General features: G+C 53.3%; 6 protein-coding genes across 6 annotated transcripts; 4 read left to right on the top strand and 2 right to left on the bottom strand.

Moving 5' to 3' along the window:
- Window positions 1-1,266: 1,266 nt before the first annotated feature.
- Window positions 1,267-1,813, top strand: PV07_00263 (uncharacterized protein; the record flags this gene model as incomplete). Its single annotated transcript, XM_016386699.1, has 2 exons — window positions 1,267-1,384; window positions 1,437-1,813. 2 exons carry the CDS (start codon window positions 1,267-1,269, stop codon window positions 1,811-1,813), a joined length of 495 nt encoding a protein of 164 aa, XP_016253627.1.
- Window positions 1,814-1,992: 179 nt separating this feature from the next.
- On the top strand, window positions 1,993-2,753 carry PV07_00264 (uncharacterized protein). The gene has a single exon (XM_016386700.1). The coding sequence runs from the start codon at window positions 2,134-2,136 to the stop codon at window positions 2,647-2,649; it is 516 nt and encodes a 171-aa protein (XP_016253628.1). The 5' UTR covers window positions 1,993-2,133; the 3' UTR covers window positions 2,650-2,753.
- A 1,657-nt stretch (window positions 2,754-4,410) lies between these two features.
- On the top strand, window positions 4,411-9,148 carry PV07_00265 (uncharacterized protein). The gene is made up of 4 exons (XM_016386701.1): window positions 4,411-5,126; window positions 5,185-6,077; window positions 6,133-7,046; window positions 7,139-9,148. Exons 1-4 carry the CDS (start codon window positions 4,833-4,835, stop codon window positions 8,470-8,472), a joined length of 3,435 nt encoding a protein of 1,144 aa, XP_016253629.1. The 5' UTR covers window positions 4,411-4,832; the 3' UTR covers window positions 8,473-9,148.
- Window positions 9,149-9,266: 118 nt separating this feature from the next.
- PV07_00266 (uncharacterized protein) lies at window positions 9,267-10,575 on the top strand (the record flags this gene model as incomplete). Its single annotated transcript, XM_016386702.1, has 2 exons — window positions 9,267-10,258; window positions 10,293-10,575. 2 exons carry the CDS (start codon window positions 9,267-9,269, stop codon window positions 10,573-10,575), a joined length of 1,275 nt encoding a protein of 424 aa, XP_016253630.1.
- PV07_00267 (uncharacterized protein) lies at window positions 10,252-12,509 on the bottom strand. The gene is made up of 2 exons (XM_016386703.1): window positions 11,838-12,509; window positions 10,252-11,767 (listed from the first exon to the last, which is right to left on the bottom strand). The coding sequence occupies exons 1-2, from the start codon at window positions 12,322-12,324 to the stop codon at window positions 11,439-11,441; spliced, it is 816 nt and encodes a 271-aa protein (XP_016253631.1). The 5' UTR covers window positions 12,325-12,509; the 3' UTR covers window positions 10,252-11,438.
- Window positions 12,510-13,611: 1,102 nt separating this feature from the next.
- On the bottom strand, window positions 13,612-14,922 carry PV07_00268 (uncharacterized protein). Its single transcript, XM_016386704.1, has 3 exons — window positions 14,726-14,922; window positions 14,537-14,660; window positions 13,612-14,401 (listed from the first exon to the last, which is right to left on the bottom strand). The coding sequence occupies exons 1-3, from the start codon at window positions 14,845-14,847 to the stop codon at window positions 13,727-13,729; spliced, it is 921 nt and encodes a 306-aa protein (XP_016253632.1). The 5' UTR covers window positions 14,848-14,922; the 3' UTR covers window positions 13,612-13,726.
- Window positions 14,923-15,300: the final 378 nt, after the last annotated feature.

Raw genomic sequence — 15,300 nt, forward strand, 5'->3', positions numbered from 1 at the left:
CTTCGCCCGGAAAACACGACGCTGCAAACTGAACTGACAGACAGCACCCCAGAGGTCAACCATGGTGACAACAACACGGCCATGTCTCTCCCTCTTTCCTATGAACAAGATGCAAGCTCCATGGCTGCTGTTCAGCCGGATCATTTCGGCATGCTCCAGCAATTCACGTCCGGCATGCTAACGTCAGAAAACTTTCTTGACCCGTTTATGCCACTGGACAATCTCGATTGGGATGATGCCAACATGGCCAATTTAGCCAACCTGGCAGGAAACCCCATGCTCTGGACTTCCACACCCTTACCCACGGTGGAAAAGGGGTCTCTGTCCTGATCATCTTTCGTCTTTCACAGGGGTTTGAGGCAGAAAGAGTACCATCATCTCCGAGAGCTGCCTACTCAGAAGCCTGGCTTTCTTGATGCTCCGACCTCGTCAACCTTCCAAGTGGGAGTTAATCTGCATCCAGCACCGCATTTTGCCAGCACGGCTAGCTAGCGCCCAGCTGAAGCGTTAGCCACGGCCACCCGAGTGTGCTGAGGGAATCATGTCGCATTTTTTTTTCATCAGACATTTTGTAGTGAGATGTGTTTTTGTCCATCTTCAGGCTCACAGCGCCGCTCCGAGCGGAGAGTTAGATCCTCCTATGAAGTTGATGCAAACATGTTTCTTGTCTCGTCTGTACCGAGAACGATAATAATGAGTTGAAGCCATGTGCTTTCGAAGAAAACGACTTTTTCTCCGGACAGATGGTATGCAAGTCTAATTTCCCTTGCGAGGATATTCGTGCAGTGTCATCTAGATCCAGTTGGTAGTACTGTACCAAAGGAGGGCCTGCAAGTGACAGAGGAGTCGGCGCAGGGGTGGGGAGAGTCCAGGGAGAAAAACGCTGCCAATTCAGAAAAATCAATCATGGCTCCAAACTCCGTCATTCTGTCCTCGCTTACTCCGTATTGCATCTCAAATCTCAACTCCGGGACATTTGGGTAATCTACATTCAAATTTCATCAACTCACCACTTGTTGAGCCCCTTCATAATGGTACCATGTTCGGCGCGTGCATCTCACGCATTGTTTTTCATGCGACAATGCCACAGCAGCCAAACCACCACCAGGTCGACAGTCCGGAGCTGCCAAAACATTCAGTTGTCAATCCTCTCAATCCGCACCGTCGAATTTCACTCAACGCACCCCTCGTCTCCCAAACCATTCGAAGTCGAATCCTCCTTCCGAACCGAGTCCACCTCAGCCCTCGCGACTCCTCGCCCAAGCTATGCGCCGCCACCGAGACCTCGACCAAACTCACGGCGTGAACATGGTTCAAGACGCTCTTTGGCTGGCGTCTGAAGTCCAACTACAAGCCCGCGCCCGTTCCACATCACCAACGACCCGTACCGCGCGCGCAGGAGGTGGCCTCCCGACTTCAACAACCTCGACCCCCAGGCAGCAGTTCCACTTTGAAAAGGCAAACCGTCGGTGCGCGGCGCTCAAGTGGGCGCGACCGACGTGGAACCAAGAGCATCAAAATCCCCACCTTGATCACCTTCACCATTATATACTTTGTCTTCATCCTGGAGCCGACGCATGGTCACGGCACGCCGTTGGATGGCTTCCGCGTGTGGTTCTTTGGGAAAAGCAGCACGCTCAGTCAGCTTCCCGACTCCACGAGGGTCGAGGCCGGAAAGTTGACAGAGGAGGATGAGAAGAAACTCAATGACAGGGCGAAAGTTGATGCGGATGTGACCGCGGACAATTCTGGCGTAGGAGTAGAAGTCATTATCAAAAAGGGAAGGGGTAGGCCCCAGGCGAATTATGGGTAAGTTAAAAGATACGTTCAAGATAAGTAAAAGGTCAGTGAGGCGAGTTAAAGCTGAGTGGGAGGTGAGTAGTGTTTAAAAGCGGCGTCGGTCGGGTGAGTGTCGAAGTGCGCCGGGTGTCGATTTCTGTACCTCGTCTTGACCCGCCATTACATAATAACTCCTCGTCTCTTGGCCCATCTCTTGCAGGACCATTCCTGGACGTGGCAATAAACAAAAGGTCCTCTGCTCCCTCCAATCGAGATACCCCAGGTTACGGGCCGAGAGTCTGCTGTAACAATCCTCCTGTTCCTCCCTCGGGCATATCGCGTCACTGCACCATCATGGAAGGCAGCTGCCAATGCGGCACCGTGCGCTTCCGTACCCCTCTGGACAAGCCCATCAAGTGGTACATCTGCCACTGCTACGAATGCCGCCGCCAGAGCGCAAGCGCCTTTGGCATCTCGGCCATCTTCCCACACTTTGATCTGCTTTCCCAGGCCTCAGCATCGGACGTGGCGTCTAATTCGGCATCGGAATCACAGGGGAAGTCGGATCCGGAAGGAGGAGAAGGGGATGCGGGTCGGGAAAGTGAATGGATCGGGATTTATGAGCATTCCAGAACGACCTCCGGGCGAGCCAAAAAGTGCTACTACTGCAAAAGGTGCGGGACCCGGATTATGAATGTCAGCGTGGCTCCCTCGGGCATGTCAAGCCATGTCGCTGTCAAGGGAGGGTGTCTGGAGGGCATTGACGGAGACATCTTCAGCAAGGCCACGCATATCTGGACCAAGAGCGCATTGGTGCCAATTCCAGAGGGCGCCGAGTCCTATCCCGAGGAGCCTCCCCCAAGAGCATAGTAAACGGATGGGAAGGGACTTTGGGGGGCTAGGAGCAACGAAGAAGCGATCGCTGCGTGGGATCAGGGCTATGGTAATCCCTATCAATTCTATATTATAACCGCGCAATACTCTTTTCTTCTTCCCTTATTCTCATCTCTCCATGATGCTATGGGCATTTTGAGAAACCTTCAAAATGCATCGTCATGCGGAAAACGCGCTTGCACGCTGCGGCTCAATATCAGGGGCAAGTTTGTGTGTGATGGTGATGGATTTGCTCCATTTCGGAGCTGTATTCACTCCTTGTCATCGTGACTTTTGAGACTGCTGTATATGGCATTTGTCATACAAAATGTCGTAGGCCTTTGTACAATAGTAGTGTTGAGGGTGTAGTCTGACGCTGCAGCTCCCCGTTCTTTTCTCCTCTCTCAGCAATTTGCCGTGAACTGCAAATTCCAGGTCTATTTTCAACTATCCTCTGGCTCAGTATCATTCATCCACCTCGTTCGTCGGTCGGGTTTAACTCGTCGATGCCAGGACGCCCGCGGTCTCGGCGGGATCGGCGTTCGCAGCAGCCGCTTCGCGCTCTGCTCTTCGCCGTCTCTTCTCAATTATAATCTCTTTCCGCTGTTGTAGGAGCTTGACTTGTCTATCTTCCACGCCCGTCAACCAATAACCGAACGACCCCCCGATGCTCGCAAATAACGGGTACACCCATAACGTGCCGCGTTGGAAAAATGGTCTCATCTCTATCCCGAGTTGGACGAAGCGTGTGGCGATGCCTGCTAGAATGTTAAAACTAAAACCATGGAGCGTGTTTGGGAAGGCATAGCGATAGGTGCTCACCGAAGCCGGCCCAGAATAGAATCTTGTGAACCATGATTGAGGATGTTTCGCGCCTTGGGCGCGCCGGGACAGTGTTGGCAATCTGTCACTGGAGCAGGAAGGGAGCTGGCGCAGCAATCGAGAAGGATATTGCAGGGAAAGTCTTGTAGAATGAGGTGGTTGTCGCGGTCTTGGAGAGCTCGGAGATTGGAGAGCAGCTCAGGTGGACAGACCCTTTCACGCAACTTTTGGACGCCAAGTTCGAAATGCGCTGCTCCGTGACTGTACTCACCCGTAGCGCCAAGACTGGCACGGGGTTGACTCCCGTGACTCCCCAGCCTCGCCGCCTTTGGCAAGGCTACTTGTATCCAAGGCTTCCAGAACGCAGCCATGAACTTGGAGCATTGAAGCGAGTTTGTTCTCTCGCTATATAGCTAACAGTCACCAGAGGGTCCGGATCTTTCCCACGCAGAGGCTAATCATACTCCAAGTCCAGTCAACTTGCAGGAGGCCACTACGATCATCTCGCCCGGCTTAAGACGTTGTCGCCAGTGAGCGTTCTTTGCCCATAACTATGTTCTGAGGCTCATCTTTGTTCTTCTTTATTATCCATCTCAATGTACGCCCTTGATCTCTTCTCTGCATAGAAACTCGATTTCGATGACAGCTGGCTTGGGGCAGCTTGCCGGACTTGACCGGTCTCATTGTGGAACGAGGGAAGCTCGGACTTCGCAAGGAAGAAAGATAAACCGACCTCCCCCCTTTGGCCGTGTTTATTGTGGTGTTACAAAACCCAACTGCCGGACGCCACCACCGCTACGATGGTGATAATGAAAACCCCTGGACGCTCTGGTGACATCGGAGGCTAGCAGACTTGTTGGTATAGGGAAAAAAAAAGACACATTTGACCTGTACAATAGACTGCCGACTCGACATCATGGAACAGAGACTCCGTGCTTAACTTCCTATTGCTTCCTAGGACGATTTCCCAATTGGTCTTTTGGCTTTTCCGCTTGTTGTTCATGATCAATTGGTTGGCGTTGACTAAGCAGCGCCGAGCTGAGCTAAAGCCGAGGGATTCGCCAATAAATGCGTGGGAGGCGCAAAAATAGGCGTCGTGTCTTTATCCATCAGACGTGGGAAAAATGTCGAGTCCTTTCGTGTTTGTATCTCCTCCGTACCATCCTCTCAATATCCGCCATGGGTGACAATGACAGGAGAGTCGAGGGTCTTGTAGTGACAGCGCTTCCACCCTCTCGACCGGCTCACAACTGCGCCACCTCCCAAATGACTTGACGCCAGCTGCGCACCCGCAATCTCCCATTCGCCCCCCGGCCGTTCCGCTGTTCCGCTGCCACTTCTTCACCCACACAAGCAAGATGGGGGTCCGCCTTCACATTCGTGAACAGCTATGCCTCGTCATCGGCCTCACGAGTCTGCTGTCTCTGACCATCCTCGCCGTCTCAATTTGGTTCCAGACTGTGCACCACTTGAACAACGCAAAATGGGAAACGCTCATGGTCACGGCAAACCTAAAAGCCACTCAGGTGGCCCAGGACATCTCTCTGATGGGGACGTCAGTACAGTCAATTGCCACCAGGCCTATCATCCAGAACCTACTGCGCGACTTCAACAACGGCAACCATACCCAGGATCTCTACGATGCTATACAGGTAGGTTGATGGTGAACTTGGTCGGACCCCTCGCGTGGAATCACTGACGTCAGGCTAGGACAATCTTCTGCTCGCACTGTCTGGCGGCAACGACGATGCAGTCCTCCTGCAAGCGGCCGTTTTCCCTCGCAGACCCCGGCCAGATCAAGGTGACAGTGCCCTTACCAACGCCACTGGGAAGGGAGCGGCCAGCAAGATCGTGCTTCCATTTACTTACAAGAATGGGACCGCAGTCCTTCTCGGCGACATCGGCAGTGGTTGTCCAGCCCAGCTCTATCCTAACCTCACCTATGGCGATCAGCCATCAGATACTACGTTTGTCATCTACGAAGACAAGCTGCTGTACAACAACTCAACGCTGTTTCTCGGTCCGCTTTTCCTGCACAGTAACTCCTCGCTTGTCTCATTAACAGTCCCCATAAACAACAACACCAGTCGCACCGACGTCCTTGGATGGCTCACTGTCGTGGTTGACGGAAAGTCACTCTACGACATCGTCGAATCCCCAGTTGGACTGGGGAAGACTGGAGAGGTTGTGATCATTGGTCCTGCTCGTCCTGACAACCTCTTCGCCGACGACATCTATGGTCGCTCAGAATCCGAGAATGCCGAAGTACCCCTCCAATTTGTCCTACCGCCTTACAGTAACCGCCATCCAGAGCGCGCCAAAGATCCGTATCTTCCTTTCCCTATGCAAGACTTTCCAGCTGTGCTCCGTGCATGGTCTGACATAAATGGGGAGATCAATAACGCCGGAGCGCTGATGTCTACCCACAACGAGAACAACAAGAAGATATCAGCTGGCTATGCCAGGGTCTCTTCCGACGTTGTTGACTGGGTGGTAGTCTTTGGCCAGGCGCACAGTGAGGTGGTTGCTCCTATAAATGACCTACGGAATACTGTACTAGCATGCATTTTCAGTGTGGTTGGCACTGTGATCATTATTTCCTTGTGAGTGCTGTAGAAACACTCTCCAGCGCCCTGGCATGTGCTGATTTAGTTGCAGTCCACTCGCCCACTTTGCTGTCAAGCCGATCATTGCGCTTCGAACTGCAGCCGAAAATTCAGTAACCACATACGAGGCTTACGACCCCTCCGAGAAATCGTCCGATACTGACAGCGAAAATGCGTTAGGAAAGGCCGACCTAGTCCAGGAGAAGGCGATGGTTCACAATGTCTACAAAAGGTCTGCGAGAAAGAAGACTCATGTTCGACCCGTGCGAGTATTTAAGATTCCTGAGCGCGTGCCGGAGCATCGCCATGTCGTTCACGATGAATTAACGGATCTGACTCGTACCTTTAACGAAATGGCCGACGAACTTACGATCCAATATGGAAGACTCGAAGACCGCGTGAAGAAGAGAACTTCAGAACTAGAGCAAAGTCGAAATGCCGCTGAAGCTGCCAACGAAAGCAAGACACTGTTCATTGCCAATGTATCTCATGAACTGCGCACACCATTGAACGGTATCATCGGCATGTGTGCAATCGCCATGCAAGAGGAAGACGTTGGCAGCATCCGACAGTCCCTCAAGATCATCTACAAATCTTCGGATTTGCTCTTACATCTCCTCAACGACTTACTGACATTCAGCCGCAGCTCCTTTGGTCAAAATTTTGCCATTGAAGAAGACACATTTCGACTCGTGGATGTCGGCTCACAACTCGTGTCCATCTTTGAGAAGCAAGCGCGTGAATCTGATATCAGTCTGAGAGTGGTCTTCATTGGGGTCGAGCCAAAATTTCAGGGCGATGCCGATCAAGACGACCTGGAGGACGCCATTGTCGCTAGGCATGACATGGCTGGTGCTATCCAAAAACAGAAGACGAATGCACTAGCCAAAGGACCTGCAGACCTTGGACCTCTGAGGGAAATAGGCTTGAGAGGGGACAAGAATCGGATATTGCAAATTCTGATGAGTAAGTCTCGATTCCACCCATCCTTGAGATGTCATGTCGGGTCGACTACATGCTGTTCATTCGTCAGTGGCACTCTCCTAACTGGTGCACAGATCTCGTAAGCAATGCACTGAAGTTCACAGCTGCCAAAGGCGTTGTTGAAGTGCGAATACGGTACAAAGGATTTGTCGAACCCGAAGCCATGCCCACTGTGGCATACTCAAATACTACAGCTACCCCATTTACACCTTCCAAGGCGCTGCAGCGACGCGATACCGAGTATGCCCAGCCAAAGTCATCAATGAAAGGATTGCTGTTCGACTTTGAGGTTGAAGATACAGGTTCAGGTATACCGGAACATTTACAACAAGACATCTTCAAACCCTTCGTCCAGGGTGACTTGGCTTTAAGCAAGAAACATGGTGGTGTCGGTCTTGGGCTGGCGATATGTTCGCAGCTCGCAGGCATGATGGGCGGCACTATTACGCTAAAGAGTACTGTCGACATTGGCAGTACATTCACCCTTTCTCTGCCACTGCGCTACACCAAAGAAGTTGTGCCTTCAGTATCTGACTCACTTGCGCGACCAAAACCCGGAAGTATTTCCAGCAGCATCCAATTTGAAAGCTTCAGTACAAAATCTCGTAGGTCGAGAGATCCACGCCAACCTATACGATCGAGACAGACGTCCGTATATTCGAAACAAGACAAAGACTCCCAACTGGATGTGCCCCGTCTTGTTGGGTTCTCTCAGCCATACCTGATAGACGGGAATGTGAGCTCAGAAGCAGTGGATGCTGTAGCCCAGCAGCCCAAACCAGAAAAGAGGCCAAACGTGCCCCCTCCAAACAATCGGCTCGCATCAATCATGTCTGTAAAGACACCGGATGAAACGAATGACTTGACGGGAATGAAATTAGGAGAGCAACCGAAGACCACGGAAACTACCGAGAAGAAAACACCAGTTCTGCCATCGGGAGCTGCTGCGGAAGCGTGCACTCTCAAAGTTCTGGTCGCAGAAGACAACCCCGTCAATCAACAGGTGATCCTGAAGTTACTCAAGCTCGAAAAAGTGAACGACGTGACATTGGCCGAGGACGGAGAGCAGGCTTTCAACATTGTACGAGAATCATACTCCCAAAAAGAGAACGAGAACGAGAAGCCACGGTCTTTCTCACTTGTTCTGATGGATATTCAAATGCCGCGCATGGACGGAATCGAATCTACAAAGAAGATGCGGGAGCTAGGGTTTGATGCTCCGATCCTTGCGCTGACGGCGTTTGACCACGAGATAAACCGAACGGCGTGTCGTGATGCGGGCATGAACGGTTTTCTTCCCAAGCCGATCAAACGGACAGCTTTGAAGAAGATACTTGAGCAGTACAGAAACCCGAATGAAGGAAGCACTGAAACCCAACAAAATAACGAACAAAAAGATGGCGAATGAGTCCCTAAAGGAATTTACGACCTTAATGACAGCAAGACAGCCCAAGTCAAATGAAAACTCGACTTCTCCGATTTCTCAGCCCACCGGAGAGAGACCTTCGCATTTTTGACCCTGGTGGTATTACCTAGCACCTTGAGCAGACGGAGACAGGACCGATTATGCTCTGCAAAATATCCTGCTTCTAGGGACAGCAGTCAGTGAATTGCTACCGACAGGCAACTGGAGTGGTGCTCCAAGCTCTTACGACTGAGAGGTCTTGGAAGCAAGGGACAAGACTCGTAAAACCAACCGTGGCTGTAACGGACTTCGGAAAAGAGATATTCAAGGTTTCAACCTTGGGATGGAGGCTGGGTTTCATGCATCAGAAGGATTGTTTCAAAGATAAATCCGCTACTCCAGCACCACAGCGAGCACGGGCTGGGGAAGAGCAAGAGGTCTTTTCTTTGGAAGTAAATCGGCGCTGGGTGGGAGTGTGGCGCATCAATCAGCAAGGACTTGGAAAAGTAGACTGTACATCATCAGTCGTGGGAACAAAAGTATACATTGCCTGCTGCTAAGTACATAGACTCCTGCTCGCTTTGAAAAGGCTGGATATCGGGCAAGCCGGACGCAGAATTGGACAATCCCTGGGATACTGCGCTTCAAGGATCCATACTTCGCCGTAGCAATAGTTGAGGCACGTGAGCGCAACCAAACGCGCAGTTCGCGTTAAACTTCAAACCAGGGATTTCGATCCTCACACTACCTTCACAATAAATTCTCTTTCGACTCGCTGCAAAGAAGTCGTCGGCAACATGGCTGACACAGTCATGGCAGATGCGCCACCGGTCGAGTCCCCCCCTCCCTTCTCGTTGCGTCCGCGTTTCAAGATCTCGGACCTACCTCTAGTCAAAGAACAGCGATCCACCATTGATGCGCTCCTCCTCAAGTTCAAGAAGAAAGGCGGCTACGACAGCCTTCGAAAGCAAGTATGGGCTTCCTACAACACGTCTGATGCGAAAACCGCCCTCACGGAACAAATCCATACCATTGCGGAGGCGGAGATTGAAAAAGACCCAAATCTACTCAGTCGAGAACGGGGCAAGGCAGCAACCTTGATCCAAGGCGCCGTAGACCGAAGCGGCATATACCAAGATGTCGAATCTAGGATCGACCAGGAGATTGCGAGACATTTAAGCACTGTGCTGGACGCTGTACGTGACATTCGCAGGGAAGACGTCGGGGCTGAAGTCGCAGCTGAAGAGGAGCAGCGGGGCGGCAAGTCTGATGAGCAATACGCGGCGGAGACTCAAAACCGGGCTGCTGAAAGAGAGAAGAACAGAGCTCGGATGGAGCAGTTGCTTCGTGAGACGGCGGAATTGAAGGCCAAGATCAAGCAGGAAGAGGAACGGAAGCGGAAGAAAGAAGAAGCAAAGCGAGAAGAAGAGGAGAAGAAGAAACGTGAAGCAGAGGCAGAAGAGAGACGAATTGAGCGCGAAAAGAGACGGAAGGAGGAAGAAGAGCGGGAAGCAGAAAGGGTCAAGGCCAGGGATGAGAGACACAGAAAGCGTGAGGAAGAGAGACGGGAACGATATGCTCGATATGAAAAGGAGCGGGAGAAAGAAAGAGACCGCGACCGTGAACGCGACAAAGATCGTGACCATGAACGAACAAGCCGAAAGAGCACCGATCGACGAGATTCGGTTGCAGGATCCACAGCTGCCAAAGACGTTCAAACGGACGAGAAGGATTTAGAGGCCACAGCCCTCGAACTTCTTTTGAGTGAAGGCAAAAAAATGGCAGAAAAGTCCAAGCAGAGACACGAATACAATTTCGACAAGTCTGAAATACACGACAGCTCGCGGAAACATGTTACGTCGGACCGATTTTCCCGACGAAGAGACAGATCTCGAGAAAGCCACAAACGCGAGCCCGACCGTCGAAGCAGATCCCGCGACAAAAAGCCATCCGTCCAAGAAAAAGACAAACCTGAACCAGCTCGCCGCCGGAGTCCCAGTAAAGATCGCGAGGAAGGCGAAGCCCGAAGCCAGCGCGATTCCCCATCACCTAATCATGAGAAACGCTCCGTTCGAGAAAGAAGACCTCGCTCAGCATCGCCGTTAGGTATCGACCGCTATGTCCCTGGAGGCGGTGTCCATCGTACTGAAGAGGAACGTGAACGTGATCGACAACGACGTCAACCCCGGGATACTGACAGAGATCGTGACCGAGAGCCGAGAAGAAAGTACGACAGTCATCGCAGTGACAAAGATCGAGACCGGGATGGGGACCGTGACCGTGACCCCGAACCAGGGCGCGAGCGTGATCGTGAAGGTGGAGATCGCGATCGGGACCATGAACGTAGAGACCGTGACCGCGAATCGGGGCGCGAGCGCGATCGTGAAGTTGGAGGTCGCGATCGCGACCATGAACGCAGAGACCGTGACCGCGAGCGCGAACGAAACCGATCAAGGGAAAGAGACCGGGACAGAGAGAAGGATAGGGACCGAGAACGAGAACGAGATCGGGATCGCGAGCGCGAGCGTGACCGTGGGGACCGTGGGGACCGAGACCGCGACCGCGACCGTGAGCGGGATAGGTCCCGAGATAGGTATCGAGAGCGAGAGCGCGACCGAGATCGAGACGTCGATAGACCCCGGGATCGAGACAGAGACAGAGACCGCGACCGGGAGCGAGATCGAGATCGCGACAGGGAACGGGAGCGAGAGCGTGATCGAAGTCGTGAGCGGGATCGGGATCGAGATCGCGACCGTGATAGGGACAGACGAGATCGAAGCCGGCGTCGTGATGATCGACGAGATGATCGCCGGGATGACAGAAAAGATGACCGTCGGGACGACCGTCGCGAAGACCGACGGGACGACAGAAGACGAGAGAGAGAGAGAAGTGATGTCCGCAGAGATCGCGATCCTGTGCCTATTGACCGATACGTCCCTGGTCGGTGATCCAGCATCCGGACTTCACCTTCACCCCACTGTCAAGGCACGTACAGGGCCGGGTCGTCTGATCATTGAGCCCAGACCCATCGAAGCATGCAAAACTGGGACTTGGATATGGGCTTGTATCTGCGATTGTCGATCCTGCATTTGCACATTGTGCATATCTATCTTCTCCGCATGTCTCCGGTAGTTGAAGTCGGCGCTGGATTTGGGTCTAAGGTCGGGCGACAAGCCGGCGAGAATAGCCCGTTCCATCAACATGATACTTCGCAGGTTATCGCCTCTCTTGGTCCATATTGAGATGTGCGTGAAGTATTGTCGTGGCGAGAAGGACATTCCGAGGATATGGTCACGTTCTGTCGAACCAAATCATCGGTGAATAATCACCAAGGCTTCTTCAGCGATGGAGCTAGGGCTGAGACGTACCTTGAGCAATGGCCGCCTGCAATTCTCCACCACAGCACAACAGACATATCTCCTCCCAGCACCTGACATCTCTCCCTTCGTCCGGACGGACTCGAATCAACCAACGGCCACCTTTTCGGTTTTCCTCGTCTTCCCATAACGGCTGGACCCCGGAGCGGAAAATGTGAATACTGTCCTTTGTTCGAACTTGAGACCAAGGCAGGTTGTTGAAAATGCGGTAGAAGGTGCCGATGTCAGCGACCGAATCGACCAGCAGCGTTAATTGATATGCATCCGAGGGCGGGATGTTGCTACCGGGAGGCTGGAAGTGTGACTTGGAGTGCCAGACTGACCAGAGGTATTGGAATGGCAGCGGACGGAGTTTGGCTATCACTTGTTTATGCAGCGAAGAGGAGCGGCGCGGCAATGAGGGCCGAATGGGCTCAGCGACACTGTTGACGCCGGGAGATACGTTTGAAGAGATGCCTTGAGATATGGTTGCTGTCATCGTGGACGGCAAGCGTTGCGCAAGAAAGGCGCAAGTGACTCAAGCAGAGCAGCAGCAGCAGGTACACGAGGATAGGTAATCGGTTCCGAGCCTTGGTCCCGAGCGAGCAAGAGCACCTGTTGGTGGTTTTAAGGAGTAATATGTAGGAAAAAACCAAAAACCAAAAACCAAACCTTCGATTTGCTGGGCGTTAAGAAAATGGTCTTTGGGGGAATAAGAGCATTTCTTTTTCTGACGCTGAAGTCACAATTTCTTTCCAGTCCTGTAACCCCTCCCCGTTCCCAAAAACCTGCAATCCTGCAGGAACGCGTGCAGCCAGCCAAGTTCGACCCGCTCTGTGACCTGTGCAGGCGGGAGCAGGAGTAAGGGAACCAAGCGTACCCAGCAGTGCTCGTAGGTACGGGCAGGGCAGGGAAGGTGAGGCTTGGGAGATATCGTCGTCATCTGCCATGCATAAGCGAGGCCAGAAGCCATGGCCGGGGCCGGGGCCAGCCAGGGTCAAGGGGAGGAGGGAGGGAGGATAGGGTGTTCCTCCGTCACTGTTACGCGCCGGGGTGGGCTTGGATCGGTGGGTGGGTGGGTGGGTGGGTGCGATGCTCATGCCACATGATCACCCACTCACTCACGCACTCACGTATGCACGGTTAATGGCCAGCAAGTAGAGCTTCTGAGTGAGTGCATATGTATGGTGGATGTACTCGCATGTGTGGGTGTGGGAGTGGGTGTGGATGAGTGTGAGTATGCATGTTTCGAAACGTGAAACGCCAGGGGGCCGTCGATGCGCGCGAGATGTCGAGGTTTCAAACACCCTTTTACGCGCCCGGGGGATAGACACTAAGAGACCATACCCTACCAGGTCATGTATGTGGCAAGCAGCTGACACCCAAATGACATGTCCTACCTGTCTGCCTAGATACCTCCCGAATAGGGACGACAGAGCTTCTGATCGTAACCGCCCCCCTAAGTATAGACAACCGCGCGACCAAGACTGTGAAGTTCTCATTTAGACCGTTGAGTGACACGCAAGCAGGAATGGCATGTCAGTGGTACAGGATGTACACGTACAACCTGCGAGAGCTACTACGAGTAGGTATTGAGAAGGCGGACGTCGTGAAGGTGTGTGGGGGCGGTGGAAACAAGCAGCTTTGTGAAGACGTCATTGGACGAGGCTGCGGCGGTTAGGAGAGGGCGGGCGCTTAGGTATGGAGCACAAACTTCGGGTACATACGACACAGCGCATGGCCGTGGAATGAGGAAGTCTGCACTTATACACTTATGCACTGGTCCCTATAAGTGATTTGCGCCTTTCTGGGCATCTAGATACGTGCCTGACTAGGACAGGACTTGACTACCTAGGTATCTGGCCACACTGGGGATCACCTGCTTTGTCAAGCCACGACCTCTACCAGCCTGTGTTCGCGTGACAGGTCCAGCAGTCCTCCTCATCCGCCTGAGGATCGTACTCGACATATGCCGAGGCGGCGCCCGAGAGCAGGCCATGCAGCACCTCGACCTCGCCGGCAATCTCCTCGTTCTCGTCGTGCGCGCGCTCGAGCTTCTCCTGGAGCTCCTCTGTCTCCCGTTCCAGGAACTGGACACGCTGCTCCAGTTCTCGCTTGGCGGCGAGTGCCGCCGCGGCGACCTCGTCCGCCAGCCACAACTGCTCGTCCATCGCACTTCGCACCGACGCCCACTTCATGACCGTCCGGTCCCGTCGCACGACGAACCTCGCCACGGCCCGCTTGATCTCCGTCGTGTCCGTGTCCAGCTCCGCCAGCTTCCTCAACACCCCGCCAAACCCTTCCTGGTTCTTCGCACTCCATCCCTTCGGGTCACGCGGCGGTCTCTGGTCGGTCTCGTAGAACAGCACCAAATTCGCGTTCATGTAAGCCCGGAGCTCGTCCAAGCCGTATTTGTCCGCGACCACGAAGACGTCGAGGTCGCGCTCCACGTCGCTGAAGAGCGGGTCGCCTGGGCGGTAGATCTGGGTGACGTCCAGGGTGTAGAGGTAGCGCAGCATGGCTTGGACGGCCCTGGGTTCGTCGTCGGGGAGACCGATTTCGTGCGTTGTGGACTCCTGGGTGATGCATGAATATATATATATATATATATTGGGGGATTGTGGGATTTGGGTGGGGAGAATCTTCACAGTCTTCTCTGGGCACAGGGACGGCAAGTATGGAGAAGCGAGGCAAGCGAGAAACACACACACCGTAAATCCACCTTCACAGCATGTCTTGAAGAAGGAGCAGCGCGAGGCGAGGATGTCTTTGTGACACCGCCAGGCCCATTGGCCACATCGAACGACGACATCTCCGTCACCGGCATCGAGAGTGCTGACTCAGGATGGTGTTAAAACTAGAGGGGAGCTGGGGTAGAAAGCATTTGCAAAACAACACACCATTGCTCTTCACATACGTCGTGGTCACCGTTGCTCTCAATCAGTCTTGGGATCTTCCGCACGGCCTCCTCCGATCCTCCATCCTCTCCAGGATGTGCTCTTTTCAAAGCCATAGCGCCCATGAGAGGAACAGGAGGCGACCTGCATCTCTCGGCAACGCACTCTTACGAATGGGTAGATGTGAAGTCGACTTCACCGCTCCGTGTGGGAGGTGATACAAGTCCCTAGCCGCCAGCAGCAGCGTGAGCTGCGAAGGGTTGGCGCCAAGACGCAACTGAGGGATGAAATGCTCCGCCGTATAAGAGATAGTGGACTATTGTCGAGTATACAGCTCATGAAGCGGCTCTCTGTCACACGTACTGGCGCTTACTCGTAATAAACTCTGACTTCATCGCCACGACTCCATACAGCAGTCTAACCAAGTGCTGTGCATGGACGCAGATGTTGCTGTCGTTTCAGATTGCCCGGCAAAGCTCCCATCGTGTCGCCATCACTACTGTCAGTCAGCGCCCACAACCGGCCACGGATCAAACAAACTGCGTCTTTCTTTGGTAAAGCCAAAGCTGGAGATTCCG

Source organism: Cladophialophora immunda, assembly GCF_000835495.1.
Source record: "Cladophialophora immunda strain CBS 83496 unplaced genomic scaffold supercont1.1, whole genome shotgun sequence".
Lineage (NCBI taxonomy): Eukaryota > Fungi > Ascomycota > Eurotiomycetes > Chaetothyriales > Herpotrichiellaceae > Cladophialophora > Cladophialophora immunda.